This window comes from Vulpes vulpes, chromosome 1 (genome assembly GCF_048418805.1).
Source record: "Vulpes vulpes isolate BD-2025 chromosome 1, VulVul3, whole genome shotgun sequence".
In the NCBI taxonomy this organism is placed as follows: domain Eukaryota; kingdom Metazoa; phylum Chordata; class Mammalia; order Carnivora; family Canidae; genus Vulpes; species Vulpes vulpes.
In genome coordinates, this window is record NC_132780.1 from 139,337,078 (window position 1) to 139,364,715 (window position 27,638).

A 27,638-nucleotide genomic window follows, 5' to 3' on the forward strand; every position below is an offset into this window, starting at 1 on the left:
GGGAGAGGCGGCCAGGTCACGAACTTGGAGTGCTCCCTCTTAAGCCTGCGCATCCTAAGCCTTCAGACGGAGACTTTCTTGGGGGGGACCCCACCCCGCAAAGCTACGCGTCCCCTGCTGAGCTAGCCCCTAGGCCCACCCCCACGGCTGGGGAGGCCCCGCCCCAGCATCTTCCTGAGCCAATGAAGGGAGCGCTCAGAGACCACGTGTGGCCGTGCCTAGGCGGGCAAGCCGCAGGCCTGGAGGGAGCTCCCCACCTCGCGGAGCTGGAGGACGCGCAGCCCGGGACCTCTCGCTCTCCCCCGGGCCGCGGCGCCCCCTGCCGGCCCGTCGCCGGCGGAAGTGCGAGGCCGGAAGTGGCGTGCTCCGCGGGCGCCGGCGCCTACGCGCTGCGTCGGGAGACGCCTTGCGGATCGTGAGGGTGCAGCTATGGCTTCCAGCGGGGTCGGCGTGAGCGCTGCCGGCGCGCCAAATGAAGCACCCGAAATTCCAGACAACGTGGGAGATTGGCTCCGGGGCGTCTACCGTTTCGCCACCGACAGGAACGACTTCCGGAGGTAACCGAGGCCCCGGGAGCTTGTCCTTTTCCGGCCCTCCGAGCCCCCTGCGCCCAGCCTGGCGCCTCTGCGTTGCTCTGGCTGAGCATTGGAGCGGTCCTTGGCTGGGAGAGTTCCCGTGCGGCAGAAGCGATCTTTTGAGTTACTGGGCTATGTCTAGAGAATTCTCACCCTGACCAGGGGGACCCGGGAAAAAGAGGCGCCAACACAAACAGGCCTAGGCGAGTGTTTAATTGTCCTTTGCATTTGATTCTGCTCAGTGGATACAGAAACGGACTCCAAGTAACCATATAGTTCTTGGGCAACCTACCATTGTAAAGCTCTACGTTCTTGCAATTCTAAAAGCGTTTATGCCTCCGAAGATTTTTCCAGGGCGGTGATGGCAAGGCTTTCCCCCAGTATCTTTCCTTAACTAAAGACAAGTGAGTCAGTGACGACAAGGTTAATGAGATGTTCTTTTTCCAGGAACTTGATCCTCAATTTGGGACTTTTTGCTGCGGGAGTTTGGCTGGCTAGGAATTTGAGTGACATTGACCTAATGGCACCTCAGCCGGGGGTGTAGCCAAATAGGTAAGAACCTGAGCTCTGCGGGTTTGGGAGCTCTAGAGGTTGAGAGAAGCAATAATATTTGTCATCTATTCACAAAATACAGGAAGGAGATTTGATAGAAGTCCTTGGCTGTTCCTAGTTAAATGTGTTTACAGATGTTATGAGGAATTTTGAGTCTCTTACTAATTTTCCTCCAGTGCTTTTACATTTCTAATGCCACTGTTGTCCTGTTGTCTGATTGCAGACACATGGAACCCCCTGTGCTGTACTTGAACCTTCCAAAACTAGAGCCTCCAATTTATGACCGTCACAAGACTTAGCCCTCTTGGAAGTTGAAGCTTCAATCAGACCACCTTCCCTTCCCAATTGCTTCGTCTCCTTGAGCCCACTCAGAACTCCATTCTCTGGTCAGCAGTCAGGTTTCAGCCAAAGTGTTGTCCTCTGTTCTGTAAAGTTCTGTACATAGTTCCTAAGTTTCTGCAGGGGGTGATCTTTGCTCTTGTCCTGAGGAATAACCTAATGATATTTTAAGAAATATTTGGAATAAAGACGTATACAAAGACCATCATTTTATTCTTTTAATAAGAAACTTCAGCTTACAAAAACAAGGTGTAAAAAGTCAAGATTTACAAAAATCATAAAAACATGATTTTTATCATGATTTTAGAGACATGAACGAGCCCCAAACATGAATTGTAACAGAGGTGGTTTGCTTCATATTAAAAGGAAAAGAAAAAAGAAAAAGAAAACCGTAGCCACTGTACACTGATGTCAACATAAGGTGAAACGTGGTTTTTGAGGAATTTCCACTTTTGAGCAGAAGTAGGGGAAGAAGCCATTTGGTGTTGCATAGCATTTTACTGCACCAGGTGGGTTTTCCAGGCACCAGGGGGGCATTGTTGCTATAATCGAGTGGGATCTCTTGGTAGAAAGAGGGCAGTGATACGCAGGTGGAGGCAAGGTGAGTCAGCCTGGGCAGCGGGTACTAAGTAACACTGCTTGAGGAAGCGGTTTCCTTCACGAGGAAATAGATGTTCTCTGATCTGAAACTCATGGTAGTGCCACTGTCCCAAGAGTTGGGAGTTCTTTGGAAATGGAATACGTAAGGAACTGGCAGTGGAAAAGACTCATGTAGGCTCAGAAAAATGTGGAGAGAGACAGTTTTCCCCCTAGCCAATTTTTTTCTGGTTGTTTTATTCTAGGCATTTTTTATTTTTTAAAAGTTTATTTATTGAGTCTTTCTACACCCAACATGGGGCTCCAACTCATGACCCTGAGATCAAGAGTTGCATGCTCTGACAGCTAGCCAGGAGCCCATCTATTAGGTATTTTTTAAAATCCTGCTTTTCCACGTCAAGTTTCCTATGGAAGGGATATGGGATTAAACGGTATGAACTGGAAAGGGTGGAGGGGTCAGTATGAATGCACCACAGTGGCCTAACCGGCATAAATCTCGTTAAGAAATCTTGAGAATCAGATTGTGTATGTTTTACAAAGTCCCGTTCTCTTGCAGTCATCAGGTAGGCTCCATCTGTTGGGGAGGAGGTTGAGCATGTGTGAATTCAGGCCTGTGGATGGCTTGCTTACCAAGAAGCCAAGACCCTGAAAGATTCTACGCTAGGACCACAGACGACTTGACAGGTCTTAACACCCATCTTACTAGGTGTTAGGATGAGAAATGGTCACACGCATGAGAGCAAAGCTTGGGTTTGAACCCTCCCCCATCGTGACCAGAAAGGAAACTTAAGCCACAGCATAAATTCTAAGCCCCTTCAGATCTGCATCAGATCACTGCTAAGATAATACAAGCATCTCCTGTTCTTCATAGGCATGAAACAGATCCTTAGTCTGCGGCCCGATCTACTCATAACTGAAGAGTTCTGTTTTACAAAGCTTTTTAAGATTGAAAATAAAAATCCAGCAAAAATTAAGACATGGCAGCTTCCAAAGCATAATTCGTATTTCACTCAAAATTTTACGTTTTAGCTTCAAGGAATAGAATTTACTGTTAGTGGGTTTATAAAGCCGTAATACTGGCAAGGTAAAGTTTCATTTAAACTGGCTTAATTAATTCCTCAGTGTTAAGAATTTAGCAAGTAAAGCTATCAAATCTACAATTTTCCCGAATTCTGATGAACAGTTATTAATTCCATAAATTGAAATGCTGGCCTTCACCATTCCAACACAACATTCTTCCCAAGCAAAGTCGGTTTCACATTTGTCATATGATTTTTAGCCCTGGCTGAGTAACATAGCACTACAAAAATCTCAGATTACGTGGTTAGATTTTAAATGGAAACGTGCCAGCAGAAATAAGTATGGGAAGAGTCCACAAGAATGACCATTTGATCAATGCTGGAGTAGCTAGCTATAGTGTATTTAGAGCAATGTGTGGGTTGAGAGAATAAACACTGGTCAGTTGAAGCCCTAGACCAAGACAATGGTTAAATGTGAAAGATCTAAACTAAACTCACAGTCAGAAGGTGCTTTCAGCTTTAGTGCTGATTTTAAAAAGAATATGAACCACCAGGGAGATGCATACTTACCCAGTAAAAAAACTAAGTTACCATGGGAGATTTTGCTCCAAAAGTACAACCTCACCTAATTAGGCCAGTAATTAGGCCGAAAGAACCAATTTTCAAATGTGCTTCAAGTGGTGAGCTTTTTAAACACCCTTTGGTGAAGTCTCACAAGCTCAATGGAAACCTTAAGATCAGAGTAAAAGGAACAGGCTATAAACAACCCTGCAGGTGAGCAGACTGGGTCTTCTCCCCTTCCTCAGCCACTCAGCATCATCCCAGTCAGCACCTACCAGGGGAAGAGGCTGGAGGGCTGGGGCAGGTTCTTTGAGCCTTCTCTTTTACATATTACACAGTGCACTGGCTTGCCTTATAATCTAAAGGTTCACATATTGGGGATTGTGTTCTACACTGCTTCCTGAAATTTTGTGCAAAAGAACTTCAGAACTAAGGAAGGTAATCCTTCAGGAGGAACCATTTTTGTTCGACTTCTATTCTATTCTAAGTTGTCCAGCATTAGGAAAAAAAGGCCCTTTCTGAACATTTGTGCTCTCCCAACCAGCTGGAAAAACAACTCTTCCACTCATAATATATAACCCGACAAGGGTATAGTATATGTTTGGGAAGAAGTAGCACTCCCAGCCTACCTGAAAAGGCCCAAGTTAATGTTTGGAACGTAAAAGAGGTGCTGAGACAGAACGGGGTATACAGTCTGCCTTGAAAAGCAGCCATTTGATGAATAGTCACAAATCCAAAGATTTTGGACATTACAGTAAAATTTCAGAACCTGCTGGTAAGAATAATTATCTTTCACACACATGGAGATGAAATGCTTTTTAAAAGTCTTATATCAAATGTCCTTTACACTGTACAGACCCATTTGTCACCCAAAATGACAAGGAGGCATCTTTTCCCTTAATCTTTTCAATCCCATGCAAACCATAACTGGGTACAAGGCACCAAATGTTATGAATTGTATAAAATTAGTTCACAAAGCTTTATCAATAAGTAAAACAAACTCCCATTTCCCCCTCCCTGCCTGCCCACCCACATCCCACCCCCACAACCCAAGCAAGTTTTCATTCTGTACTACTGTCAACCTCTCTCAGGCTTATGCCCCACTGCCAGCCAATTTACTTCATCAGTTCTTGCACTTGGATGGAGCTATAAGCATAGCCACAGTAGGGAACTCATACAATCATTGACTCTAGAAGCCTTGCCATTAAAAACAAAAATAAACTCTGCTATTGAGTCCATAGGACACATTAACACTTCTACAGTTTCTAATTTTATTCATGACATTTTAAGAGACATCTGGAAATTCTTTTCAGTGTGGCACTGCCCCCCCTCAGAGGGCCCGAGAAGGGGCTGGATCAAAACTGGCAAGAGCTCTGCCCACCATTTAATAAGAGCTTCAGTTCCTGGCTGTTAAGGGCATTCCTATTTTTTTTTTTTTTTAAACTAGCATGGATGCTTATCTCAGAGGCAACCACAAGTATGAGGGTCAAACTAGACTGAGGTAAAAATCCTTTTTGAGGGCCAGGGTGCATTCATCTTGGCTGGCTACAGCAGAAAGTAAACACACCAGCCAACTACAAAGGGTTCCTGGAACGGGACACTAACTACTTGTCTGGGAGCAGTAGGCCCCATAAGGTTTAGTTAGGAGATCTTGGGTTTGATTTGGCAGCATCTAGTCAATGTCTACCTTGTTCTTATCTTCTTTTTAGAATGTTTCAGTTTAAAGTAAGATGCAACTAAGAAATCCATCTACTTCCAATATGTAAATAAATTAAAGGCAAAGGGACACTTCCCTCACAACAGCCATTGGCTTATGCAGCAGGGAACTCTTTAATAAAAATCTCCATAAATACTAACTTCTCAACAGCGTCTAGTGCTGCTGCCTCTGGGTACCTGAGGTGTCTGTGACTGCAGGGGCACCTTCGAGAGTATGCAGCTCAGTGAGGACTCTGGTAGTGGTTTCTTTTCCAGCTTATTTTAAACAATTTTATTAGTTTGATACAGGGGTACTCAGCTAAGTTAAGGGCTTATTTCACAAAGTCCTTAAATCTGCTTAATAATTCTTATAAATATTTGGTATAAAACTATCTTTAAAAATTAAATTTGAAGATCTTTTAATTTTTCATTAAATGTTCATTTTTCTTAAGTATTTCCCCCTGGACAGCCGGAGGGATGAAGTAGATGCTCTATTAGTTCTTTTCCATTTGTAAGTTCTCTTTATCTAGAATAATAAATATAGCATTCAAAGACAGATGAGGCACAATTTGTATTTTCTTTTTTACTCTCCTTGGGTTTTGTCTTTTGTTTTTGTTGAGTTAATGAACTTTTCCATTGCTGCAAAAAGTCATCATCAATCCTGCCAACTTAAAAATGTGGATCTAGAGAGTACAGCTTTATATCAGAGCCTCTGGCAACATGGGCAGCTGTAACACTTTAAAACAGTGTCCAGGAGAGGGCGAGCCCAGGCCAAGCTTGTACAAAGAAGCCTGCAGTAGACCATATAAACCAAATAGCATAAAAAATGCCATACGCTATCGCTTCCAAATAAAAGCTAAGTATTACAGAAATCTCACAGTGTTGGAAAAAGCAAGTTTAATTTAAAATATAGTCACTCCCCCTTCTTTATCAGGGTGAGCCATTTTGTCTGAATTTCTTCCATGTCTCAGCGCTATCTGGCAGGTCCTATGGGAGGGTTCATCTCAAAAGAGGTCAACAGCACATGCTACAGATCTGATCTGGAAATGGGGCTCACCGACACCCCTAAGCTACGACCCTCTCTTACCCTCTCTTTTCCCAACCTCCCACCCTCCCCCAAACTCCCTCCATATCTGCTTCCTTTGAGTGACAACAGTACTGCTACCTGAACTGAAACCTTATTATGAGACACTCAGCTTCTGATTGGCTGAGGCAGGCTGCAGCAGCCCCTGCAGTGACAGTTCCGGCTGGCGTTTGCTGTTCCTGGTGAGTCTAACTGCAGGAATGAGAAGGTAAATTCAGTGGTCTCTGATGGGGAGGAGGGTTTCCATCTGGGCAGTTTCATTCCACTTACAAACTTAACCGCTATAAAAAGAAAGATGTATTTTACTAGCACTTAAGTAAAGGACAGGGCACTCTTCCCCCCCCCCCCCCCCTCCAATGGGCTGAATGCAGGTGGGTAAAGAAACAGGGATTATCAAATTGGGGAGGAAACAGGCCAGGGACAGCAGCAATGAACTGTTTGGACGTAAGGGGGCAGATTCCTAAGCCCTAGGAAAGCAGAAGTTCCCAAACAAGAATGTTCTGTCCCTCCAGGTGCAAGAAAGAAGCTGCAGGCTAAGAAAAGCTGCACCCTGCACCAAGACAAGAACAGGTGATGGGCATTCAGATAAGACTGGGACTGCCAGGCATCCTTGCCTACCCTCAACTGAGTTCTGAGACAGCCTTGGACAACTGACCTAAAGACCAGTTTAAACCAAACCATGTGCTTGCCCTACACCTGAACCAGGGATATGCTATGGAACTGGGCAGCCAGAGATACCCTTAGGCTCAGCATGCAACAAAGAACAGGTCATCTGCCAGTTTATTGCTTCCCCATATGAACTGCTCCTTCTTCAGAATGAAGGGATGTTCATGCCAGTCTTAGATGATGTGGAATGATCAAATGGCACTAGCCAGGGAAGGTAGGAGACTTGAAAAACCTCCCATTTTGCATGGGGAAATTTGCTCTATGCATCTCATTCCGCTCTTCTGCTATCCCCTAAAAAAGGAAGTCTGCAAGTTTTCAACCCTTGAGGGTTACTTCCTTTGTGGGAACAAATCCTTATTATTCACCTCCTGCCTTGGAACCAATTCCATCCGGCAAGCTGCCAGCCCAGGCCCCTGCCCCCACCCCTTCACGTGCTCTGTCCAGGGCTGCTCACATCAGGAGGGTTCTTCTGGGGCTGCAAGGAGATCCTGATTAGCGGGGGGATCACATAATGGAAAGAAAACATGGCTGCTCTCCTGGCTACATATGATCAATTTACCCCCTCTTTCCTCCACCCAGATCCTCTATATTCAGAAGCAACTGATGAAAGAATCTTCATAGAAGTTACTCCTTTTGATTTGTTTTATCAAAGGAGGGAATTCCCAATCCATTCAAAAGGAAGTGACTACAGATTTTAGGATAAGACATGAGTCACCTGGCTGGCACCTTCTGCTGTAGTCCCAGTGAGGCAAACTTAGTATTTTGTTCCTGCACTAAACCTTACTTCCTGTAAGAGGAAAGATGTATAAACACCAACAATTTAAAAGCAAGCCAGTCCTTGAAACATGCCTCCCATTCAGTGGAAGGGCCGTGGTCTGCCCTCATCGTTGTTGCTGGACTGCACCTGAGCTTGGAGTTGGGTTTCTGAAATTCTTGCATTGCCCTGAACTGTTCTTTGAGTGTAAAAAAGGATGTAGGCTTGAGTTTTGCACACTTCCTCGACACTGCATACATTCAGCTTTGAGTCATTGCAGTGGACCCAAAAACCTAGGAAAACCAAAGGAAAGAAAGAGAGAAAGTGACTACTCCACTTGTATTTCCAATTGGCAGGCAAAACCAGGAGATGAAGAAAGGGACAGAGGAGTTCTGTACAGAGCCAACCCCTGACTGGTGGTGCTGGTGGTGGGGTAAACAAACCAATAGATTTCCCTGTGACGGCTGGCTTCAACTCCACCCAAGCCCACCAAAACACTGCTTACAGTATCGACTGGCTGTAATTTCTGTCCTCATTTTATCCAGGCTTTTTCATTGCTTACTAGGGCCCTCTACAAAGGCAGCCTGAAGACGGGCTAAAAGATGGGAAGAGGAGGAGCACAGGTGAAATGTACATGGGGAGGAGTGATGAAGGGAAATTTAGAAGGAATAAAAAGTTATTCCACCCCAGCTACCTTGAGGGGTAAGGGGTTCGTTATGAGAAACACAGCCGAAGCCCACCCTCCTCAGTGCAGTAGCTGGGAGGCTCTGGTCTGGGGTGCCCAGGACAGAAAGCTCCTTGGAAGGGGCCCTTGTATCCCCACACCTCCCACAGTAAGGGAGGTGGTAAGGACATAGAAAGTACTCGGGAAATGGCTTCAGCTCTATCGTGAGCTGGGGCTAGTGAGACTCATACAGGATCTCTATGAGGTTATAAGAGTCATAGCATTTCTGCATAACTACGACGGAAATGGAGGTCTGTAGAAGTATTAAGAATCATGAGAAGCCTCAAACATTAACTGAGCATTATGTGCTAGGAACCGTGCTAAGTACTTTTACATGTGTCAGTTCCTGTCAATTCTTAGAACAATCTTATGTGGTCACTTGGTGTTATATCCAAAAATTGAATCCAACTTTCATAATTCTTTCCACTAGATTTTAATGTATGTAATATCCCCCTATAGATGACATAAAAGGAAAGTGATGGAATGTGGACAAACCAACCCTTTTCCGTGTCCCCCACCCCACAGAGTAAAGCGCACGCACCTCCCTCTGTGTTGTAGCAATAGGCTGTGTAGTGTCCTGAGCCAAACCCTTTCCCGTGATGCATGACCACTGCGGAGAGATCATAGGCAAAGGTCTCTTTGTCAAGAGAGGAGAGCATGTCCCTGCAGCAGTAAGGTTCCATGGTTAATACCTGGTCAAAGACGACATGGACCCCAATCTTCTCTCGATGATTACGGCCAGACCACCTAAAACAGGGATAGAAGTTTCTTATAGTAAAAAATGGCATATGCTATCCTAGGTAAAGGAAGGTAAAACAGGGAACCGAGAAAACGTAACCTTTCAGATTTGGCTTCTGCATCAATAAAACAGTGATCAGTGTCCACATGTATTTCCTGTGAACGTTCCGTGACGTACTTTGAAACTAGAAGTCCCTAAAACAAGCAGTTCAGGCAATAATCTTTTTGTAGTTTACTGCCTGCTCTTCTCTTCACAGACTATGTCATTCTTGGCTCTGAAGATGACTTTACATAAGCCCAGGTGAGGCTAGAGAATCCTCAAGCAATATACACCCAGCGCGAGCTACCTGATGAAACAGGGCCATGAGAGCTGAAGCCCTGTCCTGGGCCCCCACGTTAACATGCCTTCCTGGGCGGGAAGCATGTCATCTCCATGGAACATGCAAGGTCTCTAGGGAACAGGCTTCCCTTCCCAACACCAAAGGAGACATCTGCCCTCACCAAAGCCTTTGAAGCAGCTATATCCCCAAGCTCACAACCACCTGGGAGCCCCCAGAGCAAGCTCACCTGAATCTTTTAAGGTGCAGCCGGAGGACCTGAGGTAGTCTGTAGATCATTAACTGCTTTCTAGCTTCACTCAGAACAAGGGGTTTGGGATTGGATTTTCGTCGTTTGCCTATATGGTTTGGGAAGGTATAAGACATAGATCATGAAGAGTCTTGTTCTTTCCTAGCTATGGTGAGACGACTTGCCACCCAATATGCCCTCTCCTTATTTCTCAGTACTGGGACCTCAGTTTCATCTGGGGCAGTGCTGTGACCCTCTGTCAGACTCTATTTCTCAGCGGACCCCCTCCCCCAATCCCCCGTGCCTTCCTGGTGCGGCTATGGCTCTTTTGCCAGAGAGGAAAGGGATGATTGTGTGGGGGCACTCTTACGATGACTGCAACTGCTCTTCTTCGACCATGAGGTAACCTTGGGGATAGAAGCCTTGAACTAGTCAAGTTGAAAAATGGAAAGAGCCTGGATCCCCAATGGCCGTGCAGATACTGTGCTAACCCCTGAATGTCCTTCAGACTTCTTTTATAAAACAGTAAAAAAAAAAAAAACAAAACTGTATCTTATTTTAGGTCATTATTATTTGAGTTAAATGAAAAACCAAACCCAATCCTGATATATCCACTTCTAAATTTTTGCATCAAGTAGCCTCCAAAACTGGTATGGGTTTAGGGTGGTATATTCCTGATATCATGGATTTATTAATGGAATATACTGAAGGGTCACTGCAACAGCATGCATGCAGCATAGATGCACATTAGGGTTCTATGCCTATATATATGTGGGTTTATCACTTAAATTATGACACACCAGAATATAACTTTAAACGTTTTTGTTTTCATCGGGTAGGCCTAATTCTATCTCCTGCTCACAGCTAGTTGTATGCTGTTCAAACTCTCAACCTCCGTTTCTTCTGTAAAATGGGGAATAAATCATATAATTCAGGCTTAGGAAAAAAGTAAGGCAGCACAGGATTACCAAAGGACAGGATATGTAAACAGATTTTTTTTCAGCATGAATTGTTTGTGGCATATACAAATATTTAGAAAAGAAACTGGCTTTATAGTTTTATGCTGTACCTAATTTTTGGATAAAAGCAGACTGCTGGACATGGAGGACCAGGTGGACAAAGGCTGGCCAAATTCATCCAGTCCAAAGAAGAACCAGTGCTCAGACTCTAATTTTGTTTCTAAAAATACCAAATTGTGAGAGGAAAGCATTTCTAAATTACATCAAATAAACAATGGAAATAAAGTTCTCTTAATTTCCATCAGAAGCCTTCTCTATACCCATTTACTAATGACTGCTCGATTATTAAATTAATTAGATTGGTGAATGGATGGGAATATAAAATTAGTGGTCCACTGTGATAACCGTTGTCTTTGAGATATCACGGTCTCAGCGTCTGAAGAGCCTGCCATCTAAGTCCTGTCTATACCACTCATGAAAGGCAGCAAATCACAACCAGAGGATGCTTCACGGGGCTTCCTGTGACAATAGGATATGGAGCTGCTGGTTCTTATAATGGAATGCAGCAGAATGGGTGTGTCACAGAACCTTTTACTAGGCCTGGTGGTCATGATATGTGGGGGCATGAACAGAAAGAGAATTCAAAAGGAGTCCTGGCCTTATTTTACATTCTAATTCACCAGCACATTTTTCAAAATTATTGCAGCACTGCCTAGGAACCCTGGCAGTGACTGCCACTCTCAGTAGAGGGAGTATGTGAGCTACCATGAAAACAATATAGAATCCAGCTTTTGTTTCCCTAAAATGAAATTCACAAAGAAAAAGAAATTACTGACTCTGTCTCCATTTGATTAAGGTGGCCACAAAGAGAGGGAGAAGACTGATAGTTTCAAAACTTCATAAGCACAATAATGCATCCCATACCTTCACCACAGCTTTCCTTCCCTGCTATTATCTGAACTTGCCTAGAGAAATCCTGATCAACTGGCACACCTGGCAACCAGAAAAACAATCCTTTCTTGCAAAAATAAAAGTATTTCCTCCCTAATCTACCTTGTCTAAGAACGATGGACTTAAAGCTGTTAACATCCTTCTGTTCCTCACAAGTAAAACACTTTATGAATCACTACCTTAAAAACAAAAACAAACAGATACTGCTGTAATAAGATAAGTCACTACCTTTATATCTCAATAAGGAACAGGACAGGTGACTCTATAGTTACCCAAGTACAGCATTTCAACTTTTGTTTAAAAATGGCAGAATAATATCAAGCATGACTTTTGATTTTTTTTGTCCTGAGGCTCACTAGTTGAAAAGACCATAGGCAAATATTTTAATAAGGGTCATCATAAGATTGTGGCTCTCAAAACTTAAAGTACAAACTATTTTATGGATGCAAACTGATTTCAAGATATCTACACAATCCATTAATCTTAGTTCCAAATCCTGATACGTTAAAAACCCAAACAGGAGCTTCAAGGATTTGCTGTACTGGGTTAGCAAAAGCACTGAATGTTAGAGTGGCAAGACAGACGGAGCTCTGAATAAGGTGCCTCTGTACCACATGGGGAGAGTCCACTTTAAAATGAAAGCCATGGGATCCCTGGGTGGTGCAGCGGTTTGGCGCCTGCCTTTGGCCCAGGGCGCGATCCTGGAGACCCTGGATCGAATCCCACGTCGGGCTCCCGGTGCTTGGAGCCTGCTTCTCCCTCTGCCTATGTCTCTGCCTCTCTCTCTCTCTGTGACTATCATAAATAAATAAAAATTAAAAAAATAAAATAAAATAAAATGAGAGCCATGACAGAGAAATACTTTCTTATGACCTTCCCCATGTGCATGACATGTGAAGACATGTGAAGAAACAAATGCATAAAGTAACCACCTTATGTAGATGCACCTTATGACTTGCCTTCATGGTCTCCTACCAATCTATAGCATCGATTCTGACAGACTTGAAATCTACAAATTCAGTACAAGGCACAGGCTTCTGATACCGTAACCCTCAGAGTCTATGACATCTGACTTTAGATGAAATCAGGACTGTCAGATCTATGTTCATGAATTTAAATAGGACGCTTGTAGCACCATGTGGCTAAGTACTCATATTCTTAGAGCCCCTATTTCAGGATCCACACTTTCAAATGCCTCCCTAAATAACAGCTAATGTCAATCACAGCAGGAGTCAAAGGAAGCCCAACTCTTAGGTTTTGTTTTGTTTTTTAACATATGATGTCCACACACTTATTTTCAGAAAGATGGGAGAAAAAAAATCTTTAAAATATGCTTTAGAACCACTCAACATTATCAGTGTCACTTTTGACCAAAAGGGCAAAAGCAGCACTGTAAACTGACATTCCATGTGAATGTTCCCCCCGCCCCCCTCTATTCCCCCAGCACTCACTGTTACACTGGTCACAAGCGTAGATTCTCCCTTCCAGAGCCTCTGTCTCTGTGAACTTAGCCAGCATCTCAGTGAGCAGGCACTCTGTCTGATTCAAAGGGACAAACCCCTTTTCTATGCAGTGATACCGTTCAGGGAATTCCAGGGACAGATCCCAAAAGGGCTCAATGGTATTGGATTTGTAATTGCATGATATACATGTGACCTAGAATGAACAGATTGATTAACAGGTTATATAACCATCGTGCTTCCCACATACATTTTTGCTCAATTTATATATATAAAAAAAAACACCAAACATAACTTGCCAAAACTACATTTATAGTTTAATTATAATATTAAAATATTAAATGTGACCTTAAGAGCATTAGAGATAGTACTATCAGTATATATTTCTAACTATGATGCTAGCTGGAACTGGAAAATCACACAGCACACAAGGATTATCACCTCCCCTTTCTCTCCCAAAGCATGCTCTACCATTCAGTGCTGTAGCAATACAGACTGGAAATTATCACAGGACCATTCTCGGATCAGTCTGAAATAGAGAATTGGCAGATTCCTGTCTGTTCTCTCATCCTTACTCCTTCCTCGTCCAGACTTTGTCACTTCTACCCACTCCAACTTGCCCCTCTTTTTTGCCCTTGTCTCTGGCAGTATCCCTACATGGACCCCTGTATTCAAAGAGCCTCAAAGTACCTTATGATCAGACCTCCTCGCCTACTGTAACCTTCCCAGATGCACCAGTGGTTCTTCTTGTGGACCCACAGAGGGTAGAGGAAATGCCCATAAATAGTCCCCCTTTACACGCTATAAAACAAAACCTCTTCTCAATCTATTCATCATTCTTTTAAAACCCTAAATACTGAGACACAAACCTCAATAACATAATGTAGAGGTGCCCACGTTTTTAAGTCTAATAATTCTTTCTGCACATTCTCACAAAGTTGTATCTATGAGTCTTTGCTTATGTCCCTACATGGCCTATGATCTAGTAAATGAGAGATAATGGGGAACAGAAGGGGGACTTGCTTAGGCCTTTAGCATCCTCCTAGCCACCTCCCTTCATTGTATGTAAAGAATGTTCTGGAAAGAAATAAGGCTCTTTCAAACTACTATGGAACTAGGGTTATAATAGACAAACTGTTCAACTTCCTAAAAACCGATCAAGGATGGCCTGCCAACAAGGGGTTCTTAATTTTAACAATGAGAATGTTATATTACCTATATCGTCATTGAAGGTTAAAGACATTCGCTGAAGATGACGCGATATGGCAAATTCAACCGAAAATCTGCCCAGAGGAGGCAAGTTCACCAACAAGGCCATTACAACGTACAGCACAGCGGAATGTACAATGGCCACCCTCCGATACGTGTCATCACAGCAAATGCTGGCTATCCTAGTTCGCCCAATGACCCCGGGAAGGCATTCACGGGAAGCCCACTCTACCCAGCAAGTCTCCATGCGATGTGACAGGCAGAGTCGGGAGCAGGGTGCGCCAACCTTACCTGACTGAGTAGCTGCCCGTGGAATATGGTGTTCACTACCTTTAAGACCTGTTTGGTGAGCTTCCTCTGGGAGAAGGGGATGAGGATCCGGCGCGTGGTGCCCTCAGACTCGAGCTCTTGCTGCACTTTGTGCAACAGCTCGCAGAGGAATTCCTGCGCGTCCTGCTGGTCGTAGCCACGGAAGGCGGGGATCAGGCTCCACACGGAGTGAAGCATGGCGAAGGGGGACACCAGGGCCCACTTCCCGGACCACATGACTCGGAAGAGGGTGTGCAGTTCGTGACAGAGGGAAATGTGCTTCGAGCTCGGCTCCTTGTTCTGTATGAGTTCTAGGCTCCTGCTGATGGAGGCCCCGCCGTTGAAGCAGAGGCCCTCGCGCTCGCACGCCTCGGCCCCGCCGCTCCTGGCCGACAGCTCCGCGGCCGAGGCGGCCGGCCTGCCCGAGAGCGGGGCCTTCCCGTTGGGGGCCTTGGGGAACAGCTGCTGGGTCTGGGAAGGGTCGAGGTACAGAAAACACTCGCGGAACTTCTGGAGGTGGCTGAGCACCTGCAGGATGGAGTTCATGTAGCAGGTGTTGCCCAGGTTGCGCAGGCCCGTGACGCCCGGCGCCATGGCGGGCGCGCGGCGCGGCGGCGGGCGGCCCCCGGCGGGCGCGCGCGGCGCGGCGGGGCGCGGGGCGGCGGCGCGGGGCGCGTGCAGCAGCAGGCGCGCGCTCTTGCGCGGAGGGGCGCTGGCCAGCTCCTCCAGCAGCCGCCGCTTCACCTCGCGCCGCCGCTGCCGCGCCGCCTCCTTCTTCCGCTCCAGCGCCTCCTCCTGCCGCCGCTGCTCCAGCTTCGCCTGGCCGCGGGAGCTCTTCTCGAACCACAGCCGCAGCGTCTTGGCCAGCAGGCGCTGGCGCCGGTACCACAGAGCCGTGAGCATCTGCGGCTGTCCCTGAGGAGCGCGCTGCGGCAGGACGGCGTCCTCGCCCGAGGCCATGGACCGCAGCGTCCGCCCGCGCCTCAGCGGCGGGTCCTGCTTCTGGCCCCTGACCGCCAGGAGGGAGCTCCTGAGCAGCTTCAGGTCCCCCTCCGGGTTATCGTTGAGCACGTAGTCCTTGCACAGGTAACAGAACACGTACAGGTCCCGGACCTCCATGGCCAGCGGGTGCCCAGTCTCCTCGAAGTGTTTCAGGGCGTGATCCTCGATGTAGCGGCCGCAGGCCACGTGGGAGCACTTGAGACAAGCCCACACGGACTCGGTGGTGGCGCACTCCCTGCAGCACCACTTCTGCGGGTTCAGGATGGAGTGGTCCTGGGCGAGCCGCAACCGCCCGACATGTTTGCATCTATCCATGTCTTATAGAAGGCTCCACTCTTTCAACCTGGCACGACAGAGCCCCCAGAAAGAGAGAGAGAGAGCTTTCAGCAAAATATTCTCGAAAAAGGCTTGCAACTGCCATTGTCAACTCAGTGTTCATTAGTTTTCAATTCAAAATTGGTTCCTTCGGAAGTTAAAAAAAAAAAAAGAAAAATACTGGAGGGAGGGCTTAGCACCAAGTTGAATCTAAACATTTTCTAAGCTTGTATTGATTCTTGAATATCAGCTAATTTTTATGTGAGGCTGATTTGTATTCCTGAGGAAATGGCATTACTTTTAGTTCACATTGCACCCAACTGGCCACCAGGAGAAAGAAATTTGTAATCTGAATCATCTCTGAACTGATGATGTCCTGGAAGTGAAAGCCTTTACATCTCGTACTGATCAAGATCCTAGTTGTATGCACAAAGGGACAGAGGCAAGGAAGACACATGTTTCACATACCAGTAAGAGATGAAGACCTCCTCAAAAAGGCAACCCTAAGTTTCAATGTATTTCAAAGCAGAAATAACAGGATAAGGTAAAGGTAAGAAAGGGAAAGTCCTCTATGGTACAAAGTATCATTTTAATTTTCTTGAGTCTAAAGAACCTAATAGTCTGTAAGCCTCAATCTAAATTTTTTTTTTTTTTAAATAGGCTCTACGCCCTATGTGGTGTTCAAACTCAACCCCTAGATCAAGAGTCACAAGTTCTACCGACTGAACCAGCCAAGTGCCCCAATCTAAATAACACTTTATAGGTCTACTATGGTCTGAATGTTTGTGTACCCTCTTTCATATGCTAAAACATCAAACCCCCTTCCTGCCTCCTAAAGTGATGGTAGTAGGAGGCAGGGACTTTAGGAGATGGATTAGGTTGTAAATGGGTTGACCCTCATGGGATGAGCCTTCACGAATGAAATTTTTAATGCAGCAAAAAGCCAGTGTTACAGTCATGAACCACGAGTCCTTACCAGACATGGAATCTGGTGTCATGATCTTGGACTTCCCAGCCTCCGAACTGTGAAAAATGTTTGCTGTTTATAAGCCACCCATCTATGGTTATTTTTATTATAAGAGGAATTAAGACAATGTGAAAAGAACATGTACATCTTACAGAAAGGGTGGGAAAATGGTTACTTTCTTTACTGTAAGTATAGGTAAGTACAGAATTAGATCTGACTCTTACGACAAATGGTGGAGTGGCTACTGGTTTAACCAAACTACCAAGCAAAAAGAAAAAAAAAGCAAATCTTGCAGATGATATACATGAAAATGCTTTTTTAAGAAGTGGCAACATACTGAGTTTTTTTTTTTTTTTTCTTTTTCTTCCTGTCTTCCTAACATTGCTTCTTCAGTATTGTTCTTCAGAAAAGACTAATGGGCAATTTATCCAAGGAGAAGAAGCTAGACAATTATTTCAAAAGGAAACTTTATTTGGAACCTTGAAAGTTTTTTTTTTCTTTCCCAGTATCAATATTTGAAATTCCCTAAAGGTAGTCACTCTTATAAAGTGAACTTCCTTCACCCCCATTTCTTCTCCTCTTTCATTTCTGTGAGCAAATGAAATTCCATGATTATGGAGTCACTCCAAGAAGTTTTAGATCTAGTACACTCTGAGTAATCCCTTCAGTTGGTTTTAAGATGCCCTTTTTGGCCTGGTCCTATTGCCAAAACCCACAACTATATCACAGGACCAAGTCAGAGATCCTTCCCATTTTGGTTTTTTTTTTTTTTTTTTTTTTTTTTTTGATCCTTCCCATTTTGTAATTGCCCATTCCAGATTGACAAAGGCCATTCCTAGATAAGAAACCCTTAAAATCATACGAAGGAAGCACCTTAGACTATTTCAATCAAGTCAGAGCATGCTTTTCCTTGAGTTCTTTCAGGATTTAGTTTCTCCTACATTATTTTTTTAATTATTGATTTCTTACAAAATGCTCTTTAAGTCACTTCTCTAGATGTATTTTTCCATTTCCTAACTAGATACGATCTTCAGAGAGAAGATCATGTGTTATATTTCTTTTTTTACTCCTTTGTAATTTTACAACTTGTGGGTGCTCAACTCTTCATGGTCAAAGGTATTGTCAGAATTACTTTCCCACAAAGTCCAGAATGGTACTGAAATAACTATTTCTGTTTATTTTTTATAGGGCACAAATTAAAACACACATACATTTAAAAAATGAGATGGTGAGTAAATGAATTTTCTTTTTGATACTCATTACCAATTAAGAGTTCAAGTTGGGTACACATGATGCTTACAACCAATTACTGGGGACACAAAAAAGTCAGTAATGGAAGAATGAAGGGGGGAAAATCAAGAGATTGGCAATTCCCAAGTTTCTCACTTATATAATACTTTTTAAAATGTAGTTCCTGAGCCATTTACCAGCATCATAATTCCCTAGGAAATTTGTAATATGTAACAGATTTCTGGTCACATCACAACTCCAAACCTGATGAATAAGAGTCTGGGGAGGGGTCTCAAATCTCCATTTTAAATAAGCCCTACAGATTACTCACTTGTACATTAAAACCTTAGAACCACTACACCAATCCAGTAAATTAGTTAGGGATGAAGATATCCTCATGGAAATCAAAGAAAGAATTTTTTTCTCTCAAAATCTTCCACTTTGACTAACACTGTCCAATAGAACTTTCTGCAATGATGGAAATACAATTTATCTGTGCTGCCTAATACCATATTAACTAGCCTCATGTGCCTAGAGTATTTGAAATATGGCTAGTGAGACTGAGGGACTGAACTTTTAATTTTATTTAATTCTAATTAATTTAAATAGTGGCTGCTTGTGGCTAGTGGCTGCAGTACTGGATAGCACAGGCTTAAATACACCAGGACATATGATCTTTAACTCACTTGGCTTTTGTTTTCTTTCCTTCGAAAGATTCAGTATTCACTGAATCGTATCTGAATAGCTTCTTCTTAGGACTCAAAAACTTGGCAAATCCCCATTTTAGCCAACAGGAGCCTTGATATGTCTTCAGAAATTTAATTGTTACTGAGATCTTATCACATGAAACAGCACAGCTTCAAATCCTATAAAGAGAGTATCTCTGCGAACAGGAATACAACACCCAGAGCATTGATGTCTTGCAAAATCAACTCCTGTGCTAGAAAAAAATATGCTGGAACAACCAAAGCCAAAATAGAAAAACACTAAAAAACCATTCCACACACTCTCCGTGGAGAGCTGTTAAATGGAAAGGGCATTCTGGAAATTCTTTCTTCCGATTTCATTTTCTGATCTATAAATCTGCTGATCACGCACATCTTTTCCTGCACAGCCCTTTTCCCATTACAAATCTGTCGTGGTGACTCACTAACCTGCCATATGGCAGAGTAAATCCATTCAGGAAAACACAGGGCTACTTTGCACCTCACCACAGTGATTTTAGCTAGGCAGACTAGCTTCTCTAGAGAAAAAACATTTCTGGATCATGAAATAGAAGCCACCCAAAAGTGACACAAGAGAAAAAAGCCACTTTAACCAACATACAAAATAAAGAATAAAGAGAACTCAACCCAGGTATACTCTGTTCAAGAAAGAAATTGTGTTTAATTTACCTCTCACACATACTCTAACTACTTTATTTAAGAAGAAGGCCTAACATCCACAGGCATAAAGGTTTCTATTTTACATTTTTCTGACATGTACATCCTTTCCTTTGTAATTCCCAAAGGTCACTATAGTCCTAACACTTCCACTTAAAACAGACATTCCCCAGTGTGACAGGCACCCAGCATCCAAGAGGTAAACTTGCAGTGTAACTGGCAAAGAACAAGTTGTGCCTCAATAGTTCTCCATCATTAAGTAGATCAGCAACTTTCAACAACTGTCATGCACATCCTGGATTGATCTGCATATGGGGTAAACTTGACAGCATATTAGCTTTTTGCTTCTTTAATTACCATATTTTAAAAATATGGATCAACTGGAGCTAAAAGACATAACCACTATTTAAAAACATTCTACTATATTAATATAACTAATATAAAACTAAAAGGTAATGAGATCTTCAATTCATGCCTTTTGTTCTAGAAACTTCTAGATTTATCCCTATTTTTTTAAAAGTCTTTGTATGAGATGACTGAATATTAGAATCACTTTCAAAAATCTATAGTTTAAATACATGATTGTCTTTTAATTGGACTAGTCCAATTTTTTCTCATGTAGCAAATTTCTTAGCTGATCCTAAATGCGTAACTGCATCATCAGAATAAAACTTCTGGGGGAGAAATCAACAAAAAACAAATAGGAAAATAATAATCTCCTTTGGGGGAATTTCCATTTCTTCTGTCTTATCATCTTTTTCAGTTCTTAACTAGGGACAGTGGAATGATCCTGCCTGGTCTTGGTGAGACCAAGTGGCATAAATTCCAGCTTCAGAGAGAGTAGACACTATGGTAACATGCTGACAGCCTTCATTTACATAAAAGAATACTAATTACGTGGTATCATCAACATCTGCGATTCTGCTCACTGCCATATGCGACAGCGCAGGGTATTTTAACCCTTCAACTTACTAAGTGTACCCTAAATTGCATGTACCACAAAACTCGTAAAGATTGTTTGAAAAGGCACAGTGAATACATTTTTATAAACATTAAAAATGAATTTTATTTTCAGCTAACATTTTATTTCCAAGAGACATGGGAAAATATAATTTAGTACCAACATACAATTAAGGAAAAATGAAAGATATAGTTAACCCAAAAGGGAATAATGCTATATCCTAGAGTATTATGCAGGGTTCTAAAAGGCTGTATTATAAATAGGATGAAACTAGCCTTCTGAATTTTGAGATGATGGCTAAAATAAAAAGATAAAAACAATAAATACAAAGTAAAAAGTCGGAGCAGAGCCTGAGAGGGATGAGGTTAGTGCAAGAAAGTGTTCAGAAGCCCTTTGCTAAGGCAGTGCATGTGTGGTGATGTGGCTGAGTGGGTGGTATCCCTACATGCTGTCACCCTTCTTTACCCTCTGATTCTCCCTGAATGGGGTGGGGGGTGGGGGTTACCTATAGGTCAGAGCCTGGCTCAGGGACTCCCACGGAGGCAGAATTCTGAGAGGCTTCAAAGGCTCCGACTAAATGTGTTCCTTGGCTCTCTGACCAGAGAGCTGGGAAGGATGAACAGTGAAAGAGCAGTGGCTCTTGGCCACATGTTATGGTATGCTGATGTGCTGGGTGTGCCTGAGCCCTGTGAGCTGTTAATGCTCACCTGGCCTCAGTAATCAAGTACTGGTGTTCAAGAATGAGTGTCTAATCGTGGGTGACAGCAGATTTAAGGCTATGCCTATGTGGTAATATCTCTCTCACTTGTATTGGGACCTGACTTCTTCAGTTAAATAGGAGTAGGATTCATCTAGGGAGCTCTCTGGACTGGGCCTACGAGTCTGCTTTGCCCAGGGCAGGGGCTGTGCCTGTGGCCCAGCAGGGAAATGACAAAGGCAGTACAACCATCAAGGAAAAAACAATCTGCTCTGTATCAAACACCAACTTCTCTGACCATAGTAAGAGCTAGAGTTAGGTGTAAGCCCTCTGGTCCTTCAGTCTCTGCTCTCTTTTGTTCACCTTTCACTCCAGGTACACACATGCCCAAGTCTCTCTTGTCTAGACAAAAAAAGAGAGACATACAGAGAGAGATACACAGACACAGGTTTGCCCTGCCTCTAGATGATCACTGACACTGTTGTTAGGCTCATTTTCCTTCTTCTTACTTTATTTCTGGCAAGATAATGTGCAGTTGCATCTTCTTCACAGCTCACTCCTTAACACATTCATTTCATAGAAACTATTTTTGCAAAGGTCATTGGCAATTTCCTTATAGCTGAGTTCATTAGCCTGAATTTTAGGCTACTATTCTCTGGTTTTCTTCCTCTGTCTGAAAATACTTTCCCTGTTTTTATGTCTCTCTTTCTTAAAATGAAGGATTTTCTCAAAGTTTTGCCCTCTGCTCTCTTCTCAGTGATTTCACCTATTCCTAGAATACTTAGTATCATTTCTATAATGTATTTTAATTTTTAGGAGTACTTTTTAAAAAGTATTAATATAGTTTATATACCATAAAATTCACTCATTTAAAATGTACAACTAGGGGCATGTGGGTGGCTAAGTCAGTTAAACATCTGACTCTGGGTTTTGGCTCAGGTCATGGTCTTGGGTCCTGAGATTGAGCCCCGAGAGTCAGGCTCCACACTCAGCAGGGAGTCTCCTTGGGATTTTCTCTTTCCCTCTTCCTCTCCCCTTTGTGCACACACTCTCAAATAAATAAATAAAATCTTAAAAAAAAAAAAAAAAACACATACAACTCAACAATTTTTGGTATATTCAGAGTCCCACAAGTACTTCTGAGTATAAAATCTTCCTGCAGAGTCTCCACCTTAGGCTGAATTTTCACATTCTGATACCTGCATTATAGTATTTGCAAGATGAAGCTATTGAACATGTTCTGCACTTTTTGTTTGTTCGTTTGGTAGCTGAGATGACCATGGGCTGAGATATATACAGTTCCATCTAGGTCTCCAGGTGTTCAAGATACATAAGATGACTGATGGGGTTAGAGACGCCATCTGTGGAACAAAGCTAAGCTAGCTGGCCTTCTACAGATCTGGCTTTTTGATTGATTAGCCTAATACTCTTGCCACAGAGATCTGTGCCTAAAACTTAATCCCTTGTACAGGATGATAGTAGACTGGGGACAAGGTGGCCACAAAAGAGTGCTCCCAAGAAATTCTGAATCTACAGGGAACACACACACACACACACATTCGCGTGCGCGCGTATGCGTACTCTTAATAATGTTATCTGTGACTCCACAGAGAAGTGGCAGCTAAGAGAGGATAACCAGGTTGGCTGTGCAAGCATTAAACAGGTCTAATTCAGAGCTACCTCCCAATGAGAGGGGGTTATTTGCTACAATCTGATGTTGTTTCAGCAATGGTCTATCTGACAAGCTAGTGTTAAATAAAGCAAGGTCCAAACTAAAGACTCCCACTTCTACTCCATTGCCATATGGAAAATTTCTATTGCTACCACTGAGAGAATCAGGGATATTAACCTTTAAAAATCTGACCACAGGAATCATGGTTTGTCCCTGCAGGATGCCTCCAAAACACTAGGTTCCCCACAGCAGCCAGGCAATCATCAAAAATGTATACATATGTCAAAGTATGTATGTGTGTGTGTGTGTGTGTGTGTGTGTATAATATATATATGCCAAAACTTCTTGGATTATGCCCTTTAAGTATGTGCAGTTTATTGTATGTAAGTTACACCTTAGTGGAGCTATTAAAAATTACACTAACACACACCAGTGAACAATTTACCCCTAATGAAATAATGGATTGAGACAGCAGCTCCTTATACTACTAGGCAAAAGCTGGCAGGAAACTATAAGGAGTGGGTAGATTGACAACACCTGACCCCAGTGATCAATTTTACAGTAAAAGCAGGATAATCAGACACTACAAGCGACATGCTGATACAATATAATAAGGGGTTCACAGTAGCATCACCTATAAAGTACTCTGGCTGAAAGAACTGAACCTGAGTCCAGTGAGGCATTTGGATCTAACTACTAGGGTAAGAGAAATGTGGGAAACAGAACATGCTATCACAAAGCTGCACTTAGCCAGATTACCAAATCATAGTGTGGCAAATGCTATAGGATCAATGATCTGGAGTCTTTTTTTTTAATTTTTATTTATTTATGATAGTCACAGAGAGAGAGAGGCAGAGACACAGGCAGAGGGAGAAGCAGGCTCCCTACACCGGGAGCCCGACGTGGGATTCGATCCCGGGTCTCCAGGATCATGCCCTGGGCCAAAGGCGGGCGCCAAACCGCTGCGCCACCCAGGGATCCCTGATCTGGAGTCTTCATGCCATTTGGCATGAAGAAAAAAGGGGATGGGGAGATGGAACTACTATAGACTATTGAAACCTAAAGGTGTATCAACTACATTCAACGTGTGATTCATATGTAATCCTGATTTGGACAAACCAACTATATAATATTTTTCAGATAACTGGAAAAAATGTTTTAAAATATTGTCTGTCTCGACCTATAACACTATGTATTTTTTAACAAGCTCATTGAGGTATAAGTGACATACAATAAACTGCATATGTTTAAAGTATACAATTTGATAAGTAAAACCACCACAATCAAAAGAATGAACATCTCTATCACCCCCAAAATTTCTTCGTGCCTCTTTGTAATCCTTCCCTCTCTACCACAACTGGAGACATTTAAACACAGATTAAGTGTCGGAAAACATTTGGTATGGTAGTTATACTTTTTTAGTCTTTATATGTTAGAGATATCTCAAGTATTTATAGATAAAATATGATGATGTATGGAATTTGCTTTAAACTATTCTGGGGGGGAGACGGCAGGAAGATAGATGAAACATTATCAAAACATTTATAATTGTTGAAGCTGGTTGATGAGTATATGGAGCTCATTATACTATTCTCTTTATTTTAGGGTGTGTTTATAAAGTTCCACAAAAATTGTTTTAAGCAAAAGGAAATCTTGATACAAACCTATCATAAATTAGAGAAGTTCTGAGACCTTTCTTCTCTATCATCATTTTACCATCATATCTAGTTTTACTTTGAAACACACCCTCCCCACTCCACATGAACATACCACATCAGTTTTTCTCAGCAGCATTGGTTCACAGAAGGTAGGTGACAAAATACCCTTTGGTCTGGACCTCAAACATACCCTCCTTTAGGACCAGGTGGCAACTTCTTTGCAGGCCCTCCAAAGTTTCTTTTAGTTAACTTTACCAGAGTTTTGTCCATAAAAACTTCTGAGTATTTTTGTCTTTTGGGGTCACAAAGCCACTTTAGTCAGTCTGTTGAAATGCTCTTGCTTGGTCTAATGTTTTCTCTCTGAAACTGCTTCTCCTTTATTGAAAAAGAAAAACCTCTTTTTTCACAGTTCTCCTTCCTAATAACTGATAATGCAGGTATCAAGGTATCAAGGAGTTCATCTTGTACCTTCCTAAGTCCTACCGTGGTTCAGCAAACAGTAGCATAAATCTCTGACCCTGGGCAAACACAGGTTACTCCCAGGCCACATGATGTTTGGCAAAGCAAATATAGCCACATGGATCCAATCCAATATTCACAAATATCAACCAACAGGTTGTTTTCCAGTTGAGACTTTGGAACAGTCTTCTCAGAGAAACAATGTTTTAAATAGCATGTGGCCCAGTGAAAGCCCATCATGTATCTACAGTATAGTACTAGAATACTAGCACTACCAGGATGGAAGCTAACTACCAAATGTATTATTTTGAGAAAATTAATTCAAAGGTTTAACTTGAAATGCCAAGAATTGCTCTCCCAGCTGCAGCTCAGGCAGTGAAATTGGGAAATCTCCCTCCTCCCACTTCCCCACGGCTGAAGAGGGCTTTCCACACATGGCCATTTGTATGGAAGACACATATATATGTTAGGAACTGCCTGTAGAGGGGGGGAATAAAAGAACAATTTCTGTGAATGGAAAATAAATCTGACTAGAATTTACAAATGGACTGTCGGGATTAGATGCCAGTGTTGGTTATTTCAGTGGCTGTTCCAAGAAATGGGAACCTCCTCTTCCTAATGTCTTGTTTCTTAAAATGATAGCAGTATATTTAGTTCCATGCCTTTGCCATCAATACACCAAAGCACATCTTTCAGGACAAAGGCCCATCATATTTTGCATGAGCAGAGACACAATTTTTAAGCACTTTATTTCAAGAGCAAAGACGACAAATATCTAGAAAGAAGAGACCAAATACAAAGGGGTATTTGTTACATACATAGAAAAGGAGAAAACTGGAAGCTACAAAGAGAACACTCAGGCACTTCAATGGAGAACAGATTAAATAAATTATAAATTGGCCATAGAACGGAAACCATCAGTTGTTTTTTGTTTTGCTTTGTTTTATAAAGAGGCAGACCTATTTGCACAACAATTCAAAATACAATATGTTAAAAAAAACAAAGGGGTAGAATGGTGTATATACCATCATGACTGTTAAAAAAATTATATGCACACACAACCTCCCCCTCCCTCTCTGTTACATGTGTTAAGAGATTAAACACACACCCTGTGGTGGCAAACTGGAGGTGGAGATGGAGAGGAGACTCAGTCATTAACTTTTGTACCTTTTGGGAAAAAGAAATCATGTGTTATCAATTTTTAAAAAGGATATAGCACTGAGGAGACTGTTTCAACAGTCTTAAAAACTCAGGAATCAGCAAGATGACTGAAGGTAAGCACAGAGCATCCATGGTTTATTATGTTTTCATTAGAAAAGAAGATATAGAGACAGGAAGTCGGATGATATTTACAGTATACGGAGAACCTACGGAATTATATTCTAGTAGCACTAATCATTGCACAGGGAAAGACTCCCACTCCCTCTCCATAAGCTTATGACTAGCAAAGTGCAGACCTCTTTAGCTTATTGCAGAGTGGCAATATAGCAGAGCTTCCATTGGTCAAGTGTCAATCATTTGAAATTTCATATCAGCCAAGGTACCAAGGTAATTTCTACTCTACTTCCCTCAGGGCCACTACCAAAAATTGTCCAAAGAAGTGATTTCTGTGGGAAGACTCTTGCCTTTCCCAACTCTCAAGAGATCTTCCCTTCCTTCAAGGACCAGCTCCTCACATAATTCAGGTTTACCGGTCAGCAAACTATCTCTCTCAACACCTAACAACCCCTCTGAAGGAGTATGAGTGTGAGAGTGTGTGTGCACTAGAGGGTGGTAAGGCAATTGGTTAAATGGCGGAGGACCCTCCTCCAGACCACTCCAAGTACAAAACCCACACCATAAGCCTCAGCTTGTCAAGTCTGTAAAATGGAGAGGCAATGTTATCTACTTCAAGGAAATGTTCTTGAGGGATGCTCAAATAAGATGGCCATTAACTGCACTCTGAAAGTGAATGCCTCTAAGTAAAGTACTGGCTGACTTGGCCATCTTGTCACCTATCCCTGAAAACAGGGCTTTTGCTTCCACAGGGCCTACATAAAGTTGGGCTGGCTAAGTGAGCAGCTTATAATAATTGGCTGTCTGATCTTGATTTTATCCAGATAGTTTTGTTTAATATGGCATTCATAATAAAATACCCTTAAACAAGAAATTAGATGATTATTTTGTATTAAACATGAGAAAAATCACTATTTTTCCCAAGCAAATTAAATATTTTTTCTAATATTTATTTTTCTTAGGTCTTTAAGACCTTTAATAGCAACACAAAGCAAGGAAAGTAAAAGTCCAATTGAAATGTTAGAAACAAACCCATAGCACCATAAAATGCAGTTGGATGAAAGAAGCAGAATCAGTCTCCGCTTCCTCTCCGGTGGGGGTATGCCCATTGAATATTTACAGGTCCCACAGAATGTGCTGCATGGCAAAAATATAAAAGAGGCCTTCTTTCAAATAAGGCATAGAAAGCTTTTCAAAGACATGAACTGTGCATGAACCCTCATCTCTCGTATAAGAATAAAGCAGCAGTGCTTCTGGGAAC

The 27,638-nt window shown here is 42.7% G+C and overlaps 2 protein-coding genes across 8 annotated transcripts in view; one reads left to right on the forward strand and one right to left on the reverse strand.

Annotated features, from left to right (window-relative positions):
- Positions 1-391: 391 nt before the first annotated feature.
- TOMM6 (translocase of outer mitochondrial membrane 6) lies at positions 392-10,418 on the forward strand. 6 transcript variants are annotated; one of them, XR_011996167.1, is made up of 5 exons: positions 392-557; positions 1,023-1,127; positions 6,495-6,630; positions 6,935-7,302; positions 9,562-10,418. XR_011996167.1 is itself a non-coding variant. In XM_072731983.1 (3 exons), exons 1-2 carry the CDS (start codon positions 430-432, stop codon positions 1,117-1,119), a joined length of 225 nt encoding a protein of 74 aa, XP_072588084.1. In that variant the 5' UTR covers positions 392-429; the 3' UTR covers positions 1,120-1,127; positions 6,495-10,418. The 6 variants fall into 6 exon arrangements, 1 of the variants encoding a protein (XP_072588084.1); XR_003233781.2 differs by having other exon boundaries at positions 6,495-6,604; XR_011996165.1 differs by having other exon boundaries at positions 1,351-7,302.
- Positions 5,603-27,638, reverse strand: part of USP49 (ubiquitin specific peptidase 49) — a 92,890-nt gene continuing 70,854 nt past the window's right edge. For both annotated transcript variants that reach the window (XM_072731942.1, XM_072731940.1), the window contains exons 2-6: positions 14,742-16,104; positions 13,233-13,437; positions 9,872-9,980; positions 9,108-9,313; positions 5,603-8,135 (exon numbers count right to left, since the gene is read on the reverse strand). In XM_072731942.1, the coding sequence (XP_072588043.1) occupies positions 7,945-8,135; positions 9,108-9,313; positions 9,872-9,980; positions 13,233-13,437; positions 14,742-16,076 (2,046 nt within the window). In that variant the 5' untranslated portion in view covers positions 16,077-16,104 and the 3' untranslated portion in view covers positions 5,603-7,944. The remainder of the gene's footprint in view (positions 8,136-9,107; positions 9,314-9,871; positions 9,981-13,232; positions 13,438-14,741; positions 16,105-27,638) is intronic.